The sequence below is a fragment of the Emydura macquarii genome, unplaced genomic scaffold (genome assembly GCF_026122565.2).
Source record: "Emydura macquarii macquarii isolate MOO-44397 ecotype Brisbane River unplaced genomic scaffold, CSIRO-AGI_Emac_v2 contig_1253, whole genome shotgun sequence".
NCBI lineage: Eukaryota > Metazoa > Chordata > Testudines > Chelidae > Emydura > Emydura macquarii.
In genome coordinates, this window is record NW_027131390.1 from 62,682,428 (window position 1) to 62,703,579 (window position 21,152).

At 42.1% G+C, this 21,152-nt stretch overlaps 1 protein-coding gene across 2 annotated transcripts in view; it reads left to right on the top strand.

Moving 5' to 3' along the window:
- The first annotated feature begins 11,513 nt into the window (after nt 1–11,513).
- Nucleotides 11,514–21,152, top strand: part of TMEFF2 (transmembrane protein with EGF like and two follistatin like domains 2) — a 173,816-nt gene continuing 164,177 nt past the window's right edge. For both annotated transcript variants that reach the window (XM_067548991.1, XM_067548993.1), the window contains exons 1-3: nt 11,514–12,060; nt 14,250–14,359; nt 20,509–20,638. In XM_067548991.1, coding sequence (XP_067405092.1) covers nt 11,880–12,060; nt 14,250–14,359; nt 20,509–20,638 — 421 coding nt within the window. In that variant the 5' untranslated portion in view covers nt 11,514–11,879. The remainder of the gene's footprint in view (nt 12,061–14,249; nt 14,360–20,508; nt 20,639–21,152) is intronic.

Here is a 21,152-nt window from a genome sequence, read left to right on the forward strand (position 1 = left end):
ATCTCTATCACCATCTGTGAGTCAAAATAAATGCTGGAATGATCCTCTCTCATGCCTGAGAAGTGACTAACGCTGGAAGAATTTGATTGCTTTTACTATTGTTATCTTTCCTCAATTCACAGAATTTGGGACTGGGAAATAAATCACTGCCCAAATTGATGCTAAGATTTTTGCCTTTATGTTTTTGGCATGGCAGTAAGGACTGTATTTTAGTCAAATACAACCAAAAAATGCAGCATGCCATTATCTATTTGGCTAATATTCCACCGTAAAACATTTCAATCAGCATCAGATTTACTCAGTACAAACCCAAGGGGACACACTCATATGTTTGAAAAAATCAACTCTAAACAGAGACAGCTATAATGTTAGTTTTTAAGAAAATGTAAATTATTAACTACATAACCCTGCTGGAACTAGTAATACCCCTTCACACACAGAAACAGACAAGCTGCTGAAGTTTTCTCTGAGCTATTTCCATTCTGCTAAAAGTCCTTTCTCCCTTAGAGAATTATAAGGGAATTTCCAACATGCTTCACTGAAAGCATTTGCATTTTCTCCTTGACTTATCAGAGATCTCCTATCTAGGAGCTTTGACATTTCCAAGAGAGTCTGGATAGAGAATGTCCCTTTCTCTACTGATTTTTTTCCCCTCTCTCTTTGGGGGAAGGGAATCACTGCTCCAAAATGTATAGGACTGGATTCTCCATCTTGCTGAAGCACCATAGTGGAGAGGGAGGAGTTAAGAGCTCTGTGTAAAGAGCTACACTTCAAGAAGCCATTCGCAGAATACAACAAGAGATTGTATTGGTCCTACAAAACCCAGGAATTATGCTACATATTCTTGAGCACCATCTACTGGCACTTAATCTTCTAACTACCCTACCTATAGATAAATATCTCTCACTTAGATGCTGCAAGGATTTGGTTGCAGATCCTGCACTGGCATAAATTGAAGCTGTTGAGAACCAGCTTTAATTTATACCATCTGCATAAGGTCCCATAGAGACCTTACACCAGTAGAGATCAGGTATAGTGGAGCTCCATTCTGTTGTGCCCCGGCCCCCACCTGCCTACACTCTTATCCTGGGGGTGGTAGTGGCTGGTCTAGAAGATCATATAGCAGATAGATCCCTTGTGTAGTGGCCAATTTAAGTCCACTTTGCACCACTTGAGCTATGCAAAGTGGACTTAATAGATGAAGAATTGGGCCCATAGATCTAGGATACTGGGCATTTGTCCCACTGCACTGAGCAAACTTCTAATGTACATAGGTAAAGCTGCTATTTGCCATAGTGGTGCTTACATCTTCTTGAAACAAAAGTACATCACAGTTTACAGCAATTTACTCTATCTACACTAGGGGCTTGCACAGATAAAGCTATGCCAATGGCTGGCCAAAACAGGATAAATCTCCAGTATAGATAGACCCTTACCATTTATACTCATGGGAGTAATCCAGTTCAGCAATAAATATTGTCCTGATCCCGACCCTGCTCCCACATAGTAATAGATTGTGTGGAAAAAAGCACAGACATGGATATGGTAAAGATATAGCAAGGGCTGAGAAAAGTGTAAGTAGGCCATTTTGACTCTGTGCAGTAGGCTATGGCCATATCCTGTCTCTCTCTCTGTAGCAATAGAGGTCTGGCCCATCCCACTGACCTAGTTCCACTGCTGGAGATGGGGGAGGGGCAGTATCTAGGCCCTCTAAACAAAATCTGCATCCCCTGCATGGAATTCTGTGTCCTCCCAGTGCAGGGAGAAAACGTTGAGACAGAGAGTGATCAGATAGCATAGCAATGGGTGTCATCATAAGAACCTAGGTAGACTGTTAGGTTGGGGAAGGAGTGGGCCCAGTGTATCCGCAAAGACACAGTCCTGCTGGTCAATCTTCCTCAACAGAGGGAAACACATTGGTTGTGCTGGCTGAGAGGGGAATGATTCCTTCCTCATTAGCTTCTACAGGGATTCCCCAGCACCTGGCCTACCCACTCACTATTTTCTAGGATTTGGCCCTATGGATATCGATAGGTGTGAAAAAGTTGCTTTATTTTCAGATGTTGGGCAATTGGTGACCAGGATAGTGATGTATGGCTTATGCCCGGGCATATTTACTTGCACTCATGGATCTGTGGACAATTTTTGTGTATTGTAATCTTTAGAAAACATGAGCATTAATTTTTAGATAGGCACTCTAACTTTAATTGCTCTTTCTTTAAATGGAAATTATTACTCCCCCGCACCTTTTTTTGGTAGTGATTCAAGTTCTGGGCTTATCTGAATGTAGTTACTTTGTAAGTTAAATAAATGTTTTGTGGATTTTTTTCCCTCAAAGTTACCGTTTGGCTCACGTGTTTAGGGTGGTGAAGTTTTTTCTTTTGCATTTTTTAAAATACTGTTTTCAGTTTGCATGCCTTCAAATCACTCCTAAATAACAGTTACTGTTGCCTGACTGATCATAAAAAATATTCTTCCTATCACATACAAATGATGACATTTTGAATCAGAAATTAATTACATGCTTAAGGAGTGAAATGTTTTTCTGTTTTTACCAGTGCTTTTCTGGAGGTTTTTTCTTTTCATTTTGAAGGGAAGCCAAATATGTACATAGAGTCGGAGTAAAATCAATAGTTTCCAGCACAGATAAAAAATTAGCCAGGCTTAATAAAATGTATTTATGACTTGCTATTGCCGCTGTATGTTAAAAGGAAAACATGTATTAGTCTGTTTTCCTTTGAACATCACCTCTATGTTTCTGTACTTTGAAATAAGCCCATTGCATACAATGTTGGTATTGACAAAACATCCTGTTTCAATTCCTCTGATAAAAATTCAGAATAATTAGTTTGCCAGAACTATAGCTCTCCTAAACCTCTTTCTTCTGTGAGGTCCAAATTGGTTTTACAATACCTAAACTTTATATTTGTGTGCGTGTGTTTGTGTGGGTGGTTGTACATATATAAATATTCTAGGGATATTGCCATCTGATCCCTGCAAGCATCCTTATCAAGAATTTTAGCACCTCTTTGAGCAAAGACCAGAGATTTTTCTGGATTTAATTAATCTTCATAACTGATAAATTAGCAATAACAATCACAGTTAGCTTAGTGGCCCTTTCATTTTATAAATGGATCCAGGCAGAAGAGAGAGATTGGTCCATATCGCAAATGTTTGACTAAAGTGAAGCAACTATGTATTTTGGCATGAATAGATTTAAGCTGAACTGAAATGTGCATTTGTAAATGCCTTGCCTTCGCCCCAGTGCCAACGGCTAACACCATGCCCTTTATCCCAGTTAAACTCACATATGGCAGGTGCCAGTGTCTTTGTGGCTGTGCAATGGTGCCTGCATACACCCTGACTGCTGCAGGAAGGATCTCCATGTCCCCAAGGCATGTGTCAACACAGAAGGACATTTTGGGGATGGATGGATCAGAGTTAAGGGAATAGGTCAGAAGAGGGATTCTGGATTTGCTCTTACACAGATTCAGTAGCCCCATTACTCAGTGCAATTGGTGTTGAGTGGCTGTGGCTGCTATTCTAACCCACAGGCTGGGATATCTTTTGTTTGTTTATTTTCAATAAATGGTATTTACTTTCACCCATTCCATCCTTCCATCTGTTCTTTGCTCTAAGTGCTGCATTAAACAAATGAAATACTCTGCCTACCCAGTTCACAGGCCAGGTGAAACAAATGTGTCCTAAAAGTTAGCAAAATCAGATTATTTCAGACCAGAGGCAGAAAGGCAATTCAGCGCCCAATGGCCATTACAGTGAACACCCCCTCTCTGTTATATTGAGGAGACTCTAGCATCAGCTCACTTTGCTGATGGAAGTTGTGGCAGTGTCTCAGAGGAAGAGAGGCACACTTTCAGGTAGGCTAGTTCCAGGCCATTTAGAGCTTTATAGGTTAAAAGCAACACCTCTAAAATCTATCTAGAAATTCTCAAGTGTTAGCCAATACGTATATGTTAGGCATATAATAACATAGTTACATATATATATATATATATATATAAAATAGGCATGTTATAACATAGTATATGCCATGTTTAATAGGTAACAGGTTCAACGTACTAGTATAATATACATTTACATATATATATATAAAATACATAATACATTATGTTAACAAATTCACAACAGTTTTATTTATATATATATATATATATATATATATATATATATATATATGTTGGGAATTTATGTTAACTTAATGTACTATGCCTTTCCCACAATTCGGTTCACCCATGTCAAGTATCACACATTTTGCAAAGCTGAAGTCAGCTTTGGCATTAGAAAATAGGAAACTTGTCAAAGACAAAAATACATTAATGTTCTGCCCCCGTATAAGCTGAGGAGATACCTTCAAAGAGCAGTATCTGGAATGCTAGTATCCAAAACAAAGATAAGGAAGGTACAGAGCAACAAATTAAGCAACTGAGACAAAGTGGTGGGTTGGATTTTGGTCAAGTATAGGAAGTTTTGTAATGTGTAAAATCATACCATAAATTCTGCTAGCTGAAATTCATATATTTGAAACACACATGCTGTGTAAGGTGAATATGCTGTGAGAATTTGCTTCCCTGAAGGAGGGTATGTATTTCTCTTGTTTGTATTGTACTGCTTTCTCTTTGGACAATAAATTTGGTTAAGTTCAGTTATTTGGTCTCCTGAACATTATTAAGAATTAACTGTGAGTCAAACAATCAGCTACACTGTTGAGTCATTACAGGTGTAGATCCTGGAGCAAGGTGATCTCCCAGAGTCTTTGTACTCTCCCTCAGTTTTTTCTTGCAGTGTGCCCTGCAGGTTATAAACCTGGACTATTTCAGATCAAGGGGGGAATGAGTTCCAAAACTATGGAGCTATCTGTTATGGACCAGCATCTAGGTGGTCTGGCCCAGTAGTCAGAGCAGGAGTTAGGTCTGGTGGACGAAGCAAGCATCCAGGTTGAGAAACAAATCTAAGGGTCAGCACCAGAGTCAATTGCCAATTACCAGAACCAGGGTTTAAGCCAGAGTCAGAACGAGGAATTGAAGTCGAGGGTCAGAGCTGAGGTCGGATACTAAATGCCAGAGCCAAGGGTCTAGCCAGAGCAAGGGTCAGACGTTTGAGGCCGGGGCTGGAGCCGGGACTTGTAACTGATGATTGGAGGCAAGGTGTAAGGGGCAGAACTGGAGTAGAGACAAGGATCAAACATGGAGCAGGAGCATGGTAGGAAGAGGAGCGAAGGCAGGGGTGAGGCTGGAGCAGAGCAGGAATTGGGGATAAGGTTGGGTGCAGGAGGCAGCTCAAGCAGGGGCCAGTGGAGCCACAACAGGAAATCATCTTGTTGCTTGAATGAACTTTTTGTGCCTCCTTCTGGCTTAAATAGGACCAATGGGTGGAGCCAGGCGATTCTCCAGTCAGGGTTCCTGTGGGTGGTGCCTTGGCTGAGGACACAGTTCTACTAGCTCATCAGCCCACCAGGTTTCAGCAGACATTGTGTCAAGGCCAGGATACAGCAATTGTCTGGGGACTCCTAGACCTAGGTTCAAGACTTGGGACATTGCACTCTCATGGAAAATGACCTATCAGCTAACATCATGCTCTTACATGAATGGGTCTCCAGCTTAGGCACCTCTGCTGACCACAACTATGGAATTTTGTCACAAGGGGAGAAGGATGGCCTTTCAGGTAAGTAAGTCCCAGGCCATTTAAGGTTTCACAAGTCAAAAACCTTAAATTCTACCTGGTAGTTCATAGGAAACTCTATCTGAATAGTGGGGGCTGGCCTTGGTTCAGTGTGTGGAGGTTGAATTTCTCCTCCCTATTTCCCTCCCACAGAGAACCCAAATCCAAAGGGCTTTGGCTGATGGAATGAATTTTTCCCCCGCACCAGTGAAAATACCATTGACTGTGTCTGTTCTTTTGAGGGAATGTTTTGATTTCATGATAGAGGACAAAGAGTTCTAAAAATCCCAATAAAATAACAATAATAATAATAATTAATCATCAAAGGTAAGTACCAAATAAATCTATATTCAATATACTATACAATAATATTCTTACATTTCTTCTTGTGTTGCAAGAAAACGCCGAGAAAGGGAGCCAAAGCAGGAGGGGCGGGGTAGAATTCTACAGGAAATTAGGGAAAGATGACACACAGAACATAGTGTATCAGACAGAAGACACACCATGCAGAGCCAGGAAATTGACATCATAACAGCAATGACATCATTCTATAACTATCTGCAGAGCTGTCCTACCTGCAGCAATATAGTGCCATATACACATCACCAATCTGTAATTACCTGTCAGTCAAACAACTCTAAAAATAAAAGCCAAATGTCATCAAATTTGGAAAGTTTTCCTTTGTATATATAATTCTTTTAAGAGCTTCCATGTTACTTAATCCATTGTACTATTTTCTGTCCTGGGAGGAGAAAGTGATTTCCAGTGTTATTGTATGAGACATTTTGCTACCAGTAAGGCTTGTAGAAACTAAGTTTCTTGTGAATCAATCAAAAAAATGAGAACTTTTGAGTTGGTTAACCTTTGTAGGCAGAATTATGAATTTCTACCTGTCCTGAAGAAGTTTCCCTGCTCTTCAGGAATGAATGGCATTGAATAACATTGAGCTCCTATGAAAAAAAGATGCCCTACCCTGCCAGAAGGTAAAATTTTAAAACTCCAGAACTGTACTACATAAACTGTTAGCATCCGTACATTTTAGTCCACTTATGTATAACCAAAAACTAAAATGTCAATATTTGCAGAAGTTGGCCCAATAAAAGATATTACCCCACCCACCTTGTCTCTCTAATACCTTGGGACCAACATGGCCACAACACTTCATACTATAATATTCATCCTCACTTTTATTGCCTTATTTGTGATTGTTCCTATCATCAATTTCATATAGCCCAACCAGTGCTATATACTGTACCAGTACATACTATAACATTTTGCACTTAGGTTTGCGCTGTTTCCTAGCATCTGCCATAAAACTCAGTGAAATGAAAAGTAAATCAGAAAACTGTTTTTTGCCAGTGATGCTATGGAATGCTACAGTCAAAAAATCAAAGGCTGACACAATCTGCTGAGAAGGATGTCACATGCCAGAAAATGCTGAGCCTTCTCATGTTTATATAAAAAAAAAATTCATTTTTTTGTGCTCTTTCCCACTTCATGTTCTGAAACAGTTAATTACATGAAAAATTCTTTTAATTTATTTTAGTAACTGACAATGAAATATGCTTGGATTACTCACTACTTGAAATGAAGATTAAAATGTGTGTGATTTTGGTGGGGGGGAGGGGGAACATGCAGATGAATGTAACCTATTCATTGGATTAAAGCCCAAAGGAGCCTCTTTGAGCATGAAAAATCCATGTGATGTCCAAGTGTGCTATATTTTGCATTCAGATCTGTAAGTTAACTGAAAGCACTATAAATCTGTGAAATCAGATATAGACGAACAGTACCCTGTTGACTATGCATCAGAGTAGGCCCATGTGTACGGCATATTCCAGCAAGGATATGACATATATTGTGCTCATAAAATGTGCTCTAACACATCTGATAGGAGCATGGGAATTACAAAAGTGCAGGGCTAAAACCACTGGCTTTTTTGATTAAATTGTTCAAACCTGGGTTTTCTGTTCAAACTTGGGAATGCTGGATATGATTTGTGGTGGATGGCAATACCACAAGAGAACAAGCTACTGCTAGTGCTCCAAAGTGATAATTTATATCCGCATGATTTTATCCTGTGGTTAAAAATCAAGCTCTCTCTTTTTGTTGTACGGAAGTTAATATTTTAAACCATATTAAAAAGAGAAGCTAGAGAGAGAATAACACCACACAATTGTGGGTGCACTATCACCCACACTAAGATAGGTTCTCAGATCCAGCACAACTGTGCTCAGTGTAGGACTGGGGCAAGGAGTGGAGGATAAAAGATGGTTTTAGATCACTTGTGTTCCCTTCCTGCTGGGACTGGCCAGTGTCTATTCTATTTTATTCTATTCTACCTAGTTTCTTACACTGCACTCCTCACTGTAGTAGTAGAAATAATACCACCTACGTCATATTTAAGGAGGGAAGGCTGTACAGCCAATTGGTGGGTTGCAGCTAGGTACTATATGAGAAAATTATTGTACCTGTACATCTATAATTCATAAGAAATTCCTAAAGAGGAAAAAGAGAAAAAGACCTGTAAGCTCCTCAATGCATGGACTGTGTTTTTTCCATGTTCTACAACTGCAGTGACTGATAAACAATAAATACCAGAGGGAAAAACAAAGGAAGGGGGTGAAGGGGAAATGAAATGGAAAAAGAGAGAAGGAATAAAGAAATAAATAAGAGACAGAGAGAGAGAAAAAACAAGGGATTAAAAGAGAAAGGAAAAGCAACAAGAGATGCAGGGCCAGATTCTGACTCTAAGTCAAGTAGCTCCATTGAAGTTAAAGCATATGATCCCATCTGCTTTTCAACTCAACCACGTTAAAAATCACAACTGCCTTGTCTAAATCAGACTTTTAAATGTTAGAATGGGTGAGCTAATGTGTCCTAACCAGCACATCTTTTATCCTAGTCAGGACAATTGGACTCAGGTTGGATAGACAATGACAGTGCGACCGCAGGTGGGTTGGGAGCAAGAGAAGCAGAGGGCCAGTGTGGAGGAGTCCCTTCTCCCCAGGAATGGAATTTCCTTCCCTGTGGATAAACAGGGTTGAGAATCTGCAACCCCAGCCTTTTCTGCAGCCCCTAATTCCTTCTCCCTATGGGGAAGATTAGGAGGAAATTCCATGCTTTGAGTCTCTTGGAGCTCTCTGGCCCCCTCCACAGGTGTTCCCCTGTGAGAGTATTATATGTCATCTAAACAAATAACTTGAATTATTATTATTTAACAGGAACAGACCCTTTAAGCCATGGATTCATCAAATACACAGGCCAAGATGTTTTTTAAAAATAGGGACCTAAACTCCTTCCTTAAGTGCTGAAGTGCAGATTGTCAAAAGTGCTGGGCATGTAGTAGGTCTCATTAAAGTCAATGGGAGCTTCTGGGTACTTGGGATTCTTGAAAATCAGGCCAGTTATTTAGCTACTAAAGGCACCCGCTTTCGAAAATCTTGGCCATGGGCTTTGGTGGCTGGTTAAATTAAGGTTCAGGCTGAATGATGCAGCTCTGACCCTGCTTCGGAAGAGTGCAGAAATCATTCCACCTCTCCCCTCTTCAGAGGTGCCGGCTAGCTAAGGAGAAAACTTACGTGAATAATCTTTATTCATTTACTTCTTCAACAACGCAATATTCAGCGACTGATGTTCTCCTGCCACATGGTGGTGCTTGCCAGTTTCAGACTTTCTCCCCTTTGGTGGTATTGTTACTGCCCGTCCGTGTTTAAACGAAGCAACATAAAATCCCCAGCATTTGTACGTAAGGTGACATTTCTTGCAGTGTTTAATAATTTAGGGTGTGGGAGGGGGGAATGATGGATGTAACTGTAGTTGCTGACTCTTTAAGACCATTAACTCCGCTGGAGTTTCACTGTACAGCAAGGGGACTGTAAAGAAGGAATTTATGATTAGTGTGCATTTACTTAGCCTGAGAATTCGCTTTAAACCGTTAAAAGGTTGCAGGACGCGATGAGCTTTTATTTTGTGAGACTGGCGCTGAAGAGCAGCGAGGTCCTGTTTCATCACGGTAATTGTTGCATAAACACTTTGTAATGGCTTTCCTTTTATTTAGCTTAATGCATGGTTTATTTTCATAAGCCTGATTAGTTGACAGAGCGGCCCTTCTGCAGAGAGAAAACAAGCTTGTCCGGGACCGAGTTTCTAAATCTTTATCCACGTTCACAACATATTTATTTTATTACTTCTGTGAAAAGGGCTGCAGCAGAGAGCACGTGAAGCCCTTTGATTTCTTGTCCTCTGCGTTACTGGATGACAATTCTAGCTAATGGCTCTTCCTTTTCCTTAACGGATTCAGCTGCTGCGTCTAGAAAACGATTCTTTGATGCCGTCTGGGTAAATCGATCTGTGTTTTTATGGAGCCTTCTTCCCTGAACGAGGAGCGAGAGGCCACAGCCCAGCCCGTGAACAGCTGCACTTTCACTGTTGGGGGCGGGGATGCCTGTGAGCCTAGGCTCTTTACCTGGGAGGTTTAGGGGAAGACAGGTCTCTCGTCACGCCTATCCACCAGAGACCAGCTGCGCTTCCTTGGAGGGACCTTGCCTGCTGTGCGCTCACAGCTGGCAGGAGCCGGGCAAGAGCACGGCTGGGAAGGGTGGAGAGGCGAGGTTTCATTTTAAACCATCCTTGTCTGTCGCTCGGGTGCAGAGCCCTGGGCCCTGACCTCCCCTTTGCGGGGCTAGGAGCAGGCGCTGAGCGCGGCGCTACCCAAACACACGGGTCGGTTCTACGTGCAGCTCTCCACGGGCGCTGCACCGAGCCAGCAGAGTGCGGCGGGGTGTCGGTAACTCCCGCGTGGGATGCGGACGCCCTGGGGGGCGAGAGGAAGGCGAGTCCCCCGCGTCCCGCTCTGGCTCTCAGTGAGGAGATACGGCTGCGAAGGGCGCAAGGCGGATGCTGCCAGCCCTGCTGGGCAGACAGAGGCTCCTGCGGAGTTTCACAGTCTCCCAGCCAAGCGCTAGTTTGAGGCCACCAGAGCCCTGTGTATGCCCCCGTGAGCGAGCGGTTTTCCTCCGTCTGCTGCGCCGGGATGCTGCTGTAGCTACACCAGTCAGGATCTGCGGCTGCTGCCTTCTGGGCAGGGCTGGGGGAAATGTCTCCTTGTCCTTTGATCGCCTCGTCTTCACCCTTTTCACCGCGGTGGCTGTTTGGCCGCTTTAAATCCGTCCTGCCCCCTACACCCACCCACGGGGGAACAGAACAGATCAGCTTTTGGGGCAGTGGCTAAGAACTTCAGCCGAGGTCGGGCTGCCCCGTCTGCGTGCAGCGGCCGGGCCATCATCACGCGTGTGCATGGGCGCGTGCAATGCGCACACGCGAGTAAGCCCGCCATGCCTGGGTGGCTGCTACTGCAGCCGCGAGCACGCGTGTGTGAGACTGTGCGGGTAGGGCCCGTGCCTGCCTTCTCCGCGGCGGGGCGCCCAGGATGGAGCCCCCGGCGGGTCCCGTCGGAGACGCTCAGGGAAGCGTGCAAGGCGCGCCCAGGAGTCCGGAGAGCTGCTGCTCCAGCCCCGGGCGGCGTATCGCTCGCCTTGCCCACCCCGCCCCTGGTGGGCGGCTCCGGCTGGGACCCCCGATCCACAGCGGCGGCCGGGGGCTGTCCGCACAGCCCGTCCCCCGCGCCGAGCCTCCCCGTCCGGTCCGGAGCCGCCGCCGCCGCCGCAGCATCCTTCTGCCGCCGCCCACCTCCTCCCCGCCGCCAGCCCCGCCCTGTCGGGGGACCTGCATCCCGCTCCTCCAATCAGCGGCCGGGCTGCCTTCGCCACGTGACCCCGGCGGGCTGAGGGACCTGCTGCTGCTAGTTCCCCCGCGCCAGAGGGATGCGGGCGGCAGAGCGCGCGAGCAGGCGGCGGCCGCTGGGCTGCGGAGCGCCTTGACTCCCTCCCCGCCCCGAGCCCTATGGCAGCTGCCGCCGCCTCCTCCCTCCTCCCGCCCGGCCGTGCCCGCCGTCGCCGCCGCGCCTCGGGCTGAGCCCGGCCGCCGGATAACCGCCGGCTGACGCCGCTGCTACGGTGAAACTCTCAGGATCGTCATGCCGGGACGTGGCTGCCTCTTGCTGACCAGCTGCTGGCCGGCGCCCCCGGGATGCTAAGCAGCCCCGGCTCCCTTCTGTCCCCCCCGCCGCCCCGAGACCGTTCCGATTCGGGGAGCCCCGGGCTGCGGCTGCTGCAGCTGCAGAGTTGAGTTAAGAAGTCATGGTGCTTGGGGACGCCTCCCCCCCTCGGCAATGCAGCGGCGGCAGCTGGACACTTGGCGATTGCTGCTGCTGGCTGCTGCTACCGGTGATGTTACTCGTCATAGCCCGACCGGTGAAACTTGCAGCTTTCCCTACCTCCTTAAGTGACTGCCAAACGCCTACCGGCTGGAATTGCTCTGGTAAGCTGCAAACCAGATCCCCCCTCCCCTCCACTTTCCTCTGGGTCCTTTCCCAAAAGAGGGCTCGTCCTAAAACCTCCGAACCTGCAGATCGCGGCGCGGACTGCGAATGACAGAGCACTTCGCCCGTCTAAATGTGTGTGTGCGTTGGCCAAGGAGCGACTGGAGCGCAGGGCAGAAAGTGCATGGATGTTGCAAGTACTTCCCCACCCTGTGCTCTAATAGCACCTGCTTGAGGTTTCCTGCCAGCGGTGCAGTCCACAGAGTTTGCAGGCTGGACACAATATCATTTTGTGATCCCGCAAACGGGTCAATGCCATTTAACAATAAAAACGTATTAGACGTGAGAGCAGTGAGCGAGAGAGGAACAATTTTAGGCGAGAGAATGCAATAAATCACGTTGTGGCTGGCTGAGAAATGCTGATTCCTTGCAGAAAGTGCAAAAGTCAGTGCTAGGTCGCCTTTCCAAGTAACAGCAACTCCTGATAATCTTCAGGGCTAATCCTGTTGGGAGAAGTCCCTTTTTTTTTTTTTTTGGTCGCTGCTTCCAGGCATTTCGATTTTGAAGGCATGGGATTTTGTTTGCTTTTCTGTCTTTCTTATATTGTATTCACTTTGAAAACCCTATAGTTTCTGGAGAGAACTTAGCAGAGGAAACGTTTACAGTTGACATACTGGGCACTCACAGGACTAAAGGGCAGAGTGGCTAGCCGCAAGTGATCAAGAAGTAACGCCTCTTTCCTCGATTTCTTCTGCGGGCTGCTATTAAACAGGCTTTTCCTCTTTATCTGGTCAATTTTAGCCGCGCTGGAAGGTGCTTTCCAGGCACAGTGCGGGTAAAATGTATTAATTGAATAAGGAAGAGGCTGGATACCGGAGTTCTTGCCTTCTTAGGTCAGCTGGGAGCTGGCTTTGTGTCTGATCAGCATAGTCCTTAATACAATAATAATAGTGCATTGCATGGAGTGTGTTTTCCGTTTGTGCAGTGTTTTCAATATAACCACTGTTTGTCAGCGCCTGTGGGTGTGGGTTTTTGTTTCTAGCTGATCCTTCAGTCCTTCTTCTTGAAGCACTCTTTTATATAGAGAGAGGGAGAGAGATCTCCAGATCCATTAGGATGCTTCTGATGAAGCAAAATCGCTTGATCTCCTTCAGTGACAAAGTGATGTATGTTTAAATATGTCTGTGTGTGTGGGGGGGGGGGGGTGGTGTTGCAGGTTGGGAGATAAGTGCTGTGTATAGGTTAAAGTCAAATGCTTATGTAAAAAAAACCCCTGAAGGCTCAAAATAAGGTTATCCCATTTATTTATGATCCTTAAAGTCACTGACTTTACAGTGAGTATAATATTTGGGTCACCCGGCTATGCCTCTGCTATTTCAGGTGTTTCTGAAATTAGAGTTTATAATAGGATTCTGAGAAAATAGCAACCTTCAAGGTAATATATGTATCATATATAATAGGTTGGCAAAAAGCAATTTTCACTCTTTTCATTTTTAATAGTTGGTGATATGGTTAGAAGCACTAGAACCTTAAGAAAATCAATGGGATTAAATCTTAATGGATTTGGAGTGTAATATAGCTGTTTTGTTTAATGCCTCACTCACTACATACACTGTCAGAGTGGGATGGCAACTAGCGAAATCTGAAATTCATGCTGGCATTCATGAGCTAAATTTTCAGCCAGATCTGTTTGTCTGTGAAACTGAAGGGAAAGAGCTAGGTTCACTCAGAAGCTTGTGAAGAACCTGGCACCCCTTCTGCTAACGTAGAGTTGGTGATCAATCTTCATTGGAATCAGACAGACAATCACAGAAAACACACAGCCTGTTTATCTTTATTATTGGGGCTTTGTTACGGCATTGTGTGGAGAAATTCCAATTCAGACTTTAGACTCAAAGATCTGCTATTGCATAGGAATATGTTGAAACAACCAAAGAACATATAATACACCAGTTACTTGATAACTTTTGAGGCATTGGAGTCTGCTTAATAGAAAAAAGAGGGTGGAGGTGTGGAGAGTAAGGACAAAAAGTGTGGATGAAAAGTGAAAACAGGGAAGGACAGAATATCCAGACTGTATTATTTCATCAAGAAGATTATGATGCTGTGTGTGTTTAAAAAAACAATCACCCTGTATTGTATATCTTGCCAGACTGAAGCTGACAGTATTTTTCTGTTTACATTTGAGGTTATGATGACAGAGAAAATGATCTCTTTCTCTGTGATACCAATACCTGTAAATTTGATGGGGAGTGTTTAAGAATTGGAGACAGTGTGACTTGCGTCTGTCAGTTCAAGGTAAGAAAATTGCTATTTCATTCTTTAATTCACTAATGAGAATACAAATCAGGGATCTCCCTTTACAATCTATCACTTGGCAATTTATTTCTCTACATGCAGTGAAGTTAGAGGGAAAACCTGGCAGGAGAGCCAACTGATGTCAAAATGACATAAGTTTCTCTGGGAAAATGCAGATGCTGTCGTTATAAATGTCCCTTTGGGGTTTGCAGTTTCAGATTGTACATGTGTGATTTGGTGCTGTGCCCTTTTAACAAGGATTTTAAATCCTTTCCAAATTCACTAATGATACTGCTTTATACACTCAGTGTTCTGATCTAGTTAGAGAAATGGATCTGTAATGTGCTTATACAGTACAGTGGCAATGCTTCTGGTTGTTTATCAGATTAAAAAAAAATAAAAACCTCAGTGTTCCAAAATCACAAACTTTCATTAGGTGTTAGGTAGTGTTAGTTTTATTGTTGATTTTTCTTCCCCTCTCCCCCCACTTTCTCTCCTCCTTCTCCATTCAGATAAGTCTAAACCTCAGGCATCCTTAATGTCCACACAGTTTAATCATAAAGTATTCCTTCTAGTGTGTCTTAGCTAACCCAGAAAACAGCTATGCTTTGCGTAAATATCCAGATAAAAATTTTACAAATTACTGAGTTTTGAACATATGGCATATGCTTTATATACACCTATGCCACTGTGGCTTCTTGCATTTTAATAAACTTTAGAAAATTGTAGAAGTTTGAATATCTATTTATATAGTTATAATAGAACAGTCCAAATAGTGCAGTGTTCAGTATTGTGCTCCTCTGTAACGACTGATTAATTTATTATTGAGCATTGATAGACTATTTACTCTGAAGCATGACCAGTATAATTTATATTACCAGAGCCAAAAATATTGTATCTGAGGGGGAAAAAGCCAAAATTCATAATGCCTTAATTTTAAAAAATAATTGTTTTACTAAAATTATTTTATTTAACATTAAATTTTTCCATTGACAGAGATAATATATATGGACCCTATACAATTTATTCAGTTTACATATGGTCAAACATTTCAGATTTAAAAATAAATGTTAAAGTAGAGAGTTGAGTGATGCAATATTAACATTTGTAACATGCTTAGTTAGGCGTTTTCTTTCCGAAGGAAACCCTATAATGCAATCAACATTTGTGACTTGCACCATTGCCTAGTGCTGATACCTGTGCTATGCCCCTGACATTTCAATCATACAATGTCCACAGAGAACACTATGTTCTTGTGTTTGGTCACAGTTTGGCTCTGGCAGTTGGTTTAAAGCAATGGACCGATTGCACGGGAGGAGCAAACCAAGATTTTGCTATTGGCAGGGGACACAATGGAGGCTATGTTTTACGAAGGAAGCATGCCAATCTCCGGTGACTTAGAATAAAAGAAACCTTAGGAAAACTCAGCATTCTCTTGGATTTGGGAGATCAATTATATCTATACTGATGTTGGAAAATGAGAAGGGGGGTAGTTGAAATGTACGGGCTTGCTAGATTTCATCATCTGGGTAATGTTTATAACCTTAAATGAGATCAAAATAAAGTGACCAGGTGACTGCAGTCAGTGGGACTTTGGATCTGGCCCCATATGAATTCCAAATTCCGAATTCTTTCTTTTGACTTTGGCCATTCATGGAGCTACATCTTTGAATATGAACTCGTAATGCAAACGACCTAAGGTTGATGCTATACAGACAATGCAAATGCTTGTGCTGCTGGTGCTGTTGGTTTTCCAGAGTCAAAGTAATCCTTGTACTTCTGAAAATCCCTTATTTTAATAGAGTTAAAGCAGGCAGGAACTTGGCCCATCATGTAGCATCGGTAGGCAGTTTGGTACGCAGGAAAGGTGGTATGCCACTGTAGCAGAAAATGAATTCTAATACAGTATCAGGAATTGACTGAGAAACTCATAAAGTATCGTGTGTATCATGTGTAGGTATATGGAATACAGTCACAAAGCAATATTCACAAAGCTCGTGTTAGGGGGTTTGCTCAGTCAGATCTCAGGCTCCCTTTCCATCCACACTTCTCTATGGTGACAGTGAGCAAATCAACAGAGGAGAGCTCATCAGTTTAATTATTTTTTATGTTTTCTGTGGTACTTGCTAGGGGCTTTGACTGCAGTTGGAAAGCAAAGGTGTGGGTTGCCTCTACACTATTTAAAATTTCTGACCACCCCTTTGTCTGTTTTTTATAATACTTGTTCAGATAGTGTCCGGCCAAACTGGTTTAAAAAAAAAAAAAAAAACCCCAAAAAACGTATGTTGCTTGAAAGGTAAATTAAAACCAGACTGATTTGGATAATATGAGTGGGCTCCTGCCCCTAGGTAGAAGATAAATGGCCAGGCATTTTCCCCAATTGACTCATTTTTGCTTTTTTAACACTGCAAAAATGTAGACCACCCATTGATTTCACCTGCTGTGGGACTTGTATTTCACCAGAGAGTACCCCCTCCACATCTGTTTCAATAAGAACAGAAGTTCACTTCTTCTTGCGTTAGAGCACAACCCTATGCGTTCATTGGGTATTAATGTATCAGGCCATTACTCATTTCCAGCTCATTGTTAGCTGAAGATAATAACCTCAAGGATTTAGAATTAACCAACATTTCTTTTTGTAACATCATAATATCTGCATATTAGAAAGGCCTTTATCTGACTGCCCCTGAATGCACTAGTCCCTATTTTTTCCCTCTGTGATATCATGAAAATGTCTGAATAGGTACTTAGATATTTCAGTTGATGCTGAGTTTTTCCTCTACATTTAGGCTCTAATCTTGAACACGAACACACACACACACACACACACACACACACACACACACACACACACACACACACTCTCTGTCTGAATAGGTACTTAGATTCAGTTGATGCTGAGTTTTTCTCTACATTTAGGCTCTAATCCCATTTGCTTCAATGAGGCTACTTACATGAGTTAGTTACTCATGTGTTTAAGTGTTTTCAGGATCGGGGCCTTATTTACAGAGTTGTGAGTTGTATATTATTGAAATGCATCTTCATATTACTTTACTTGCTCAAAATATGTGAAGTGTGGTGACAGTATTTATCACGTCATGCTTAGGAGAGTAGGAAGTAATCAGTTTTGTAGTGCTAACTTGAGCAGGAGTTACACAAGTATGTCAACTTCCCTGGAAAATAAACCTTCTGTGCTAAATAAACCTTATAAACTCCCATAACCCAATATGTTTCCATGTCTATGATCACAGGCATATGAGGTTCCAAATGTTATGAAAGGTAGTCATTGGCCAGTGCATGGCTGTATTAGGGCATGCTTATTTTCTTCCTTGCTTGGGTTAAGCAAATATATGTTAAAAATACACATGTGAGAGGAAGAATTCCACAATATGGAACTTTGCCACTGCAGCTAATGGGAGTTTTCACATGAGTTTTAGTGAGTGCCAGATCAGGGCTTACGTCACAGGTTGAAAATCATTTTGAGGCCTAGGACTTAGTGTACTGAGTCCTGAGCCAATGCCCAGGATGTACTGCTGAATTGAGGAAACAGTGACAATCAAAATCCAATATCCCACCAACCTCTAGGACCAGAAAGAAATATTTTATACCAATGGACAGTTGTGAATGTCAGTTTTCCATTGGTATAAAACAGAAGAATCAGCTCTGGCAGATCATGAAATATCAGATTATTAAAATCACAATATTCTGATAAGCATGTGTTTTTTTTCTTCCCCACTTTAGCTCTGATATGATGTTTATCAGAGTCTTCAACACTACAGGAGCTCAGAACCATATTTAGTATCCTCTGAAAGCTTCACATACCCATGTTCACTGTTGCTGGGCAGCAGCTTTAATTTTTTATCTTTTTGTCAATGTAACAATTTTGTATAGATAATGACATAAAGAATAGATAATAGATGCATACTGCAATGAATACATTTTGCAAAGGAAAGGATGTCACCTGTATGCAGTGAGACATGGCTTGTTGAGTGTGTTACACAAAGCGGAGTTCCACCAGTGAGCCTGATTCTCGGTTGGAAAAGGTCAAGAGCCCTGGGTGAGGTGAAAGAGAGAGAAAGATTGTGAAAGCAGAACAGGGCTGCATCCACCACAGAATGCAATAGTTTCTCAAATACCTTGTGTACTTCTATATGTACAGAACTTTGGGTGAAATCCTGTCCCTGTTCTAGTCAATGGGAGTTTTGCCGTTGACTTCAGTGGTCCACGATTTCACTTGACCTTTTCCTTCATTACACCAAACTTGGCTCACTTTACGCACATGAATAGCCACATCAGAGGTAACGGGGTTACCCGCATACGTAAGAAGAGCAGGATTTGGTCCTTATTGTTTTGAAGCTGGTTGGCATAAAAATTATGGGTCTTATCCTGCTCTCACTGAAATTAATGGAAAATTTGCAACTACCTTTAATGGAAGCAGGATTCAACTCTGCATTTCTACTTGTAATGGTGAATGTTCTGATATTCTGGGTCAACTTCTGCACATCTTGTTCACATAAATAGTCACTATCGTGTCAATGGAACTATACATGTAAGGCAAGTAAGACTTGGTCCTTCATGCTTAAAAAAAGATCCAATTGATTGTGTTAATTGTCTTGGTAAACTATTCCAAATTGCCCTACTACCCTGTTCAAATCATTGCTTAGCCTCTGGGTGAAATCTGTCACTTCTATCTTTGATGTAAGTCAGATTTACAATGTAGTCTTCAGAATGGCAAACAGGCACCTTTTAATTAATCATTTAAAATCTTTGAATTGATAAGCTGTGGGCTAGGAGAAGAAAGTATTTGTTGGTATGTTTAGGGAAAAGAGGGTGGCATAACAAGCCTGAGAGTTTTAAGAAAATATCATACATAGGGAAAATGTCACTCATCTTGAACCAACCAAAATGTCACTCTGACCAAGTGTGAATAATTTCCTGGCTATATCCCTGTGTGGAGGCCTACAATTAATTCAGCTCACACAACAGTATGTGTTAATCATTTCTGTAGCCATTTGTATCTAGGCAGATTTCAAATTCATATTGACATAATTTCAGTTTCATACTGTATATCATGTGCATTAGCACAACATAAGACACTTCATGGCATAAGACAGCTAAATTGATACTGTGACTTCTTTTTAATTTTGATGTGGTTTTTAAACAGAAGTGATCATTTGTAAACAATAATCGTGATCATTACTTTTGTTATAATTAAACAATGAGGCATATCAGGAGTATAGTAATCATGAGATAATCACATCCCTGGCATAATTATCAGGTACAGGGCACATCCAAGTATCTCTAATACCTCAGAGTGTGATTATCTTATGATAACTACACCCTGTAGGTTGCCTAATTTCCATTATAAAATGGAATTATTTTTATTAAAATGAACAAGTGGGGAAAAAAATCATCCTTTTTGTGATGGAGGAAGATAAAATTGATAGTTAGCAATTCTGAGTAGAAATTTCAGCTGAATTGATAGTGTGTACATTCAATCTCTCTGTTCTTTAGAATTGTTGGCTCTACATGCCTTGTAGTTCTGGCGCAGAAGTGTTCACCATGAAATGGAGAGCTGTGAATGCTAGAAAATACTATAACAAGAGCTTGTTAAAAATTTGAAAATTTCAACACTTTTAATGAAAAAAGGGATGAATCTTTGGTGGCAATTTTCACAAAAAATTCCATCCTGTTTTCCAATCAGCTTTAATTATGACAGAGAGAGAACCGATGCCTATTATCCTCCAATGGAAGCGGGAATGCATGCATTCCCATACCAGATTAGACCAGTAGTACATCTTGTCTAGTATTCTGTCCCTGAATAGCCAGTACAAATTATTTTAAAAGTATATGAAAGCCCATAGTGGGCAGTTATGGAATAACTAGCCCATATGGGAAGCTTCTTCCTAACCCCTGACAGATAGAGGTCAGACTGTGCCCTGAAGCATGACCATATATATCCCTTCAATTTTTCTCCTATAGTCCTAATAATAACTATAGATTAGAAAAGAATGGGCAAGAATCAGGCACTTTCTAAGCTCCTGTTGTTTTCATGGTTTTTATTTTTTGATTGTGGGAGGGTACGACTTTGCACGGTACCATTTTGTGTTTATTACTAATTACATTCTTTCTTTTTCCATATTTATTAGTGTAACAATGACTATGTGCCGGTGTGTGGCTCCAATGGTGATACCTATCAGAACGAATGCTACTTGAGACAGGCTGCCTGCAAGCAGCAGAGTGAAATACTTGTCGTGTCAGAAGGATCATGTGCAACTGGTATGTATAATGCTCTCTTTGTAGACTATATCGAGAACTTGGTTTGAAACCAGATAAAATAGCTTGCTTATCATGATAAGGACTCTTTGGGTTCCTGGCATATTAACTCCAAATGAATAATTTACAGTATAGATCTTAAACAGCTACTGTCATCCATTCCTTTTTTTAAATAAAAGATTCTTGACATTATTTTGAGGAGCAGGACATAGAATACCATTTCTGTTTTAATATTTATCTTGCATTCCATCATGTGGTGTGCATTTTATACATTATATATATTTAGTGTGAATACAAGTAACTGGAAATAGAGATTAAATAGGTAGACATATGATAAACAGAAATCTAGAACACTTTTTTTTTGTGTCAGTGGCACTATGTAATCCGGAGAGGATAGCATATGAGTGTTATTGCATCTGGTAACCTTTTCATAGACTTTTTCTCATATATTTAGGACTAGATCCCCAGCTGGTATAAATTGGCATAGCTCCACTGACTGCCATGGAGTTATACCAGT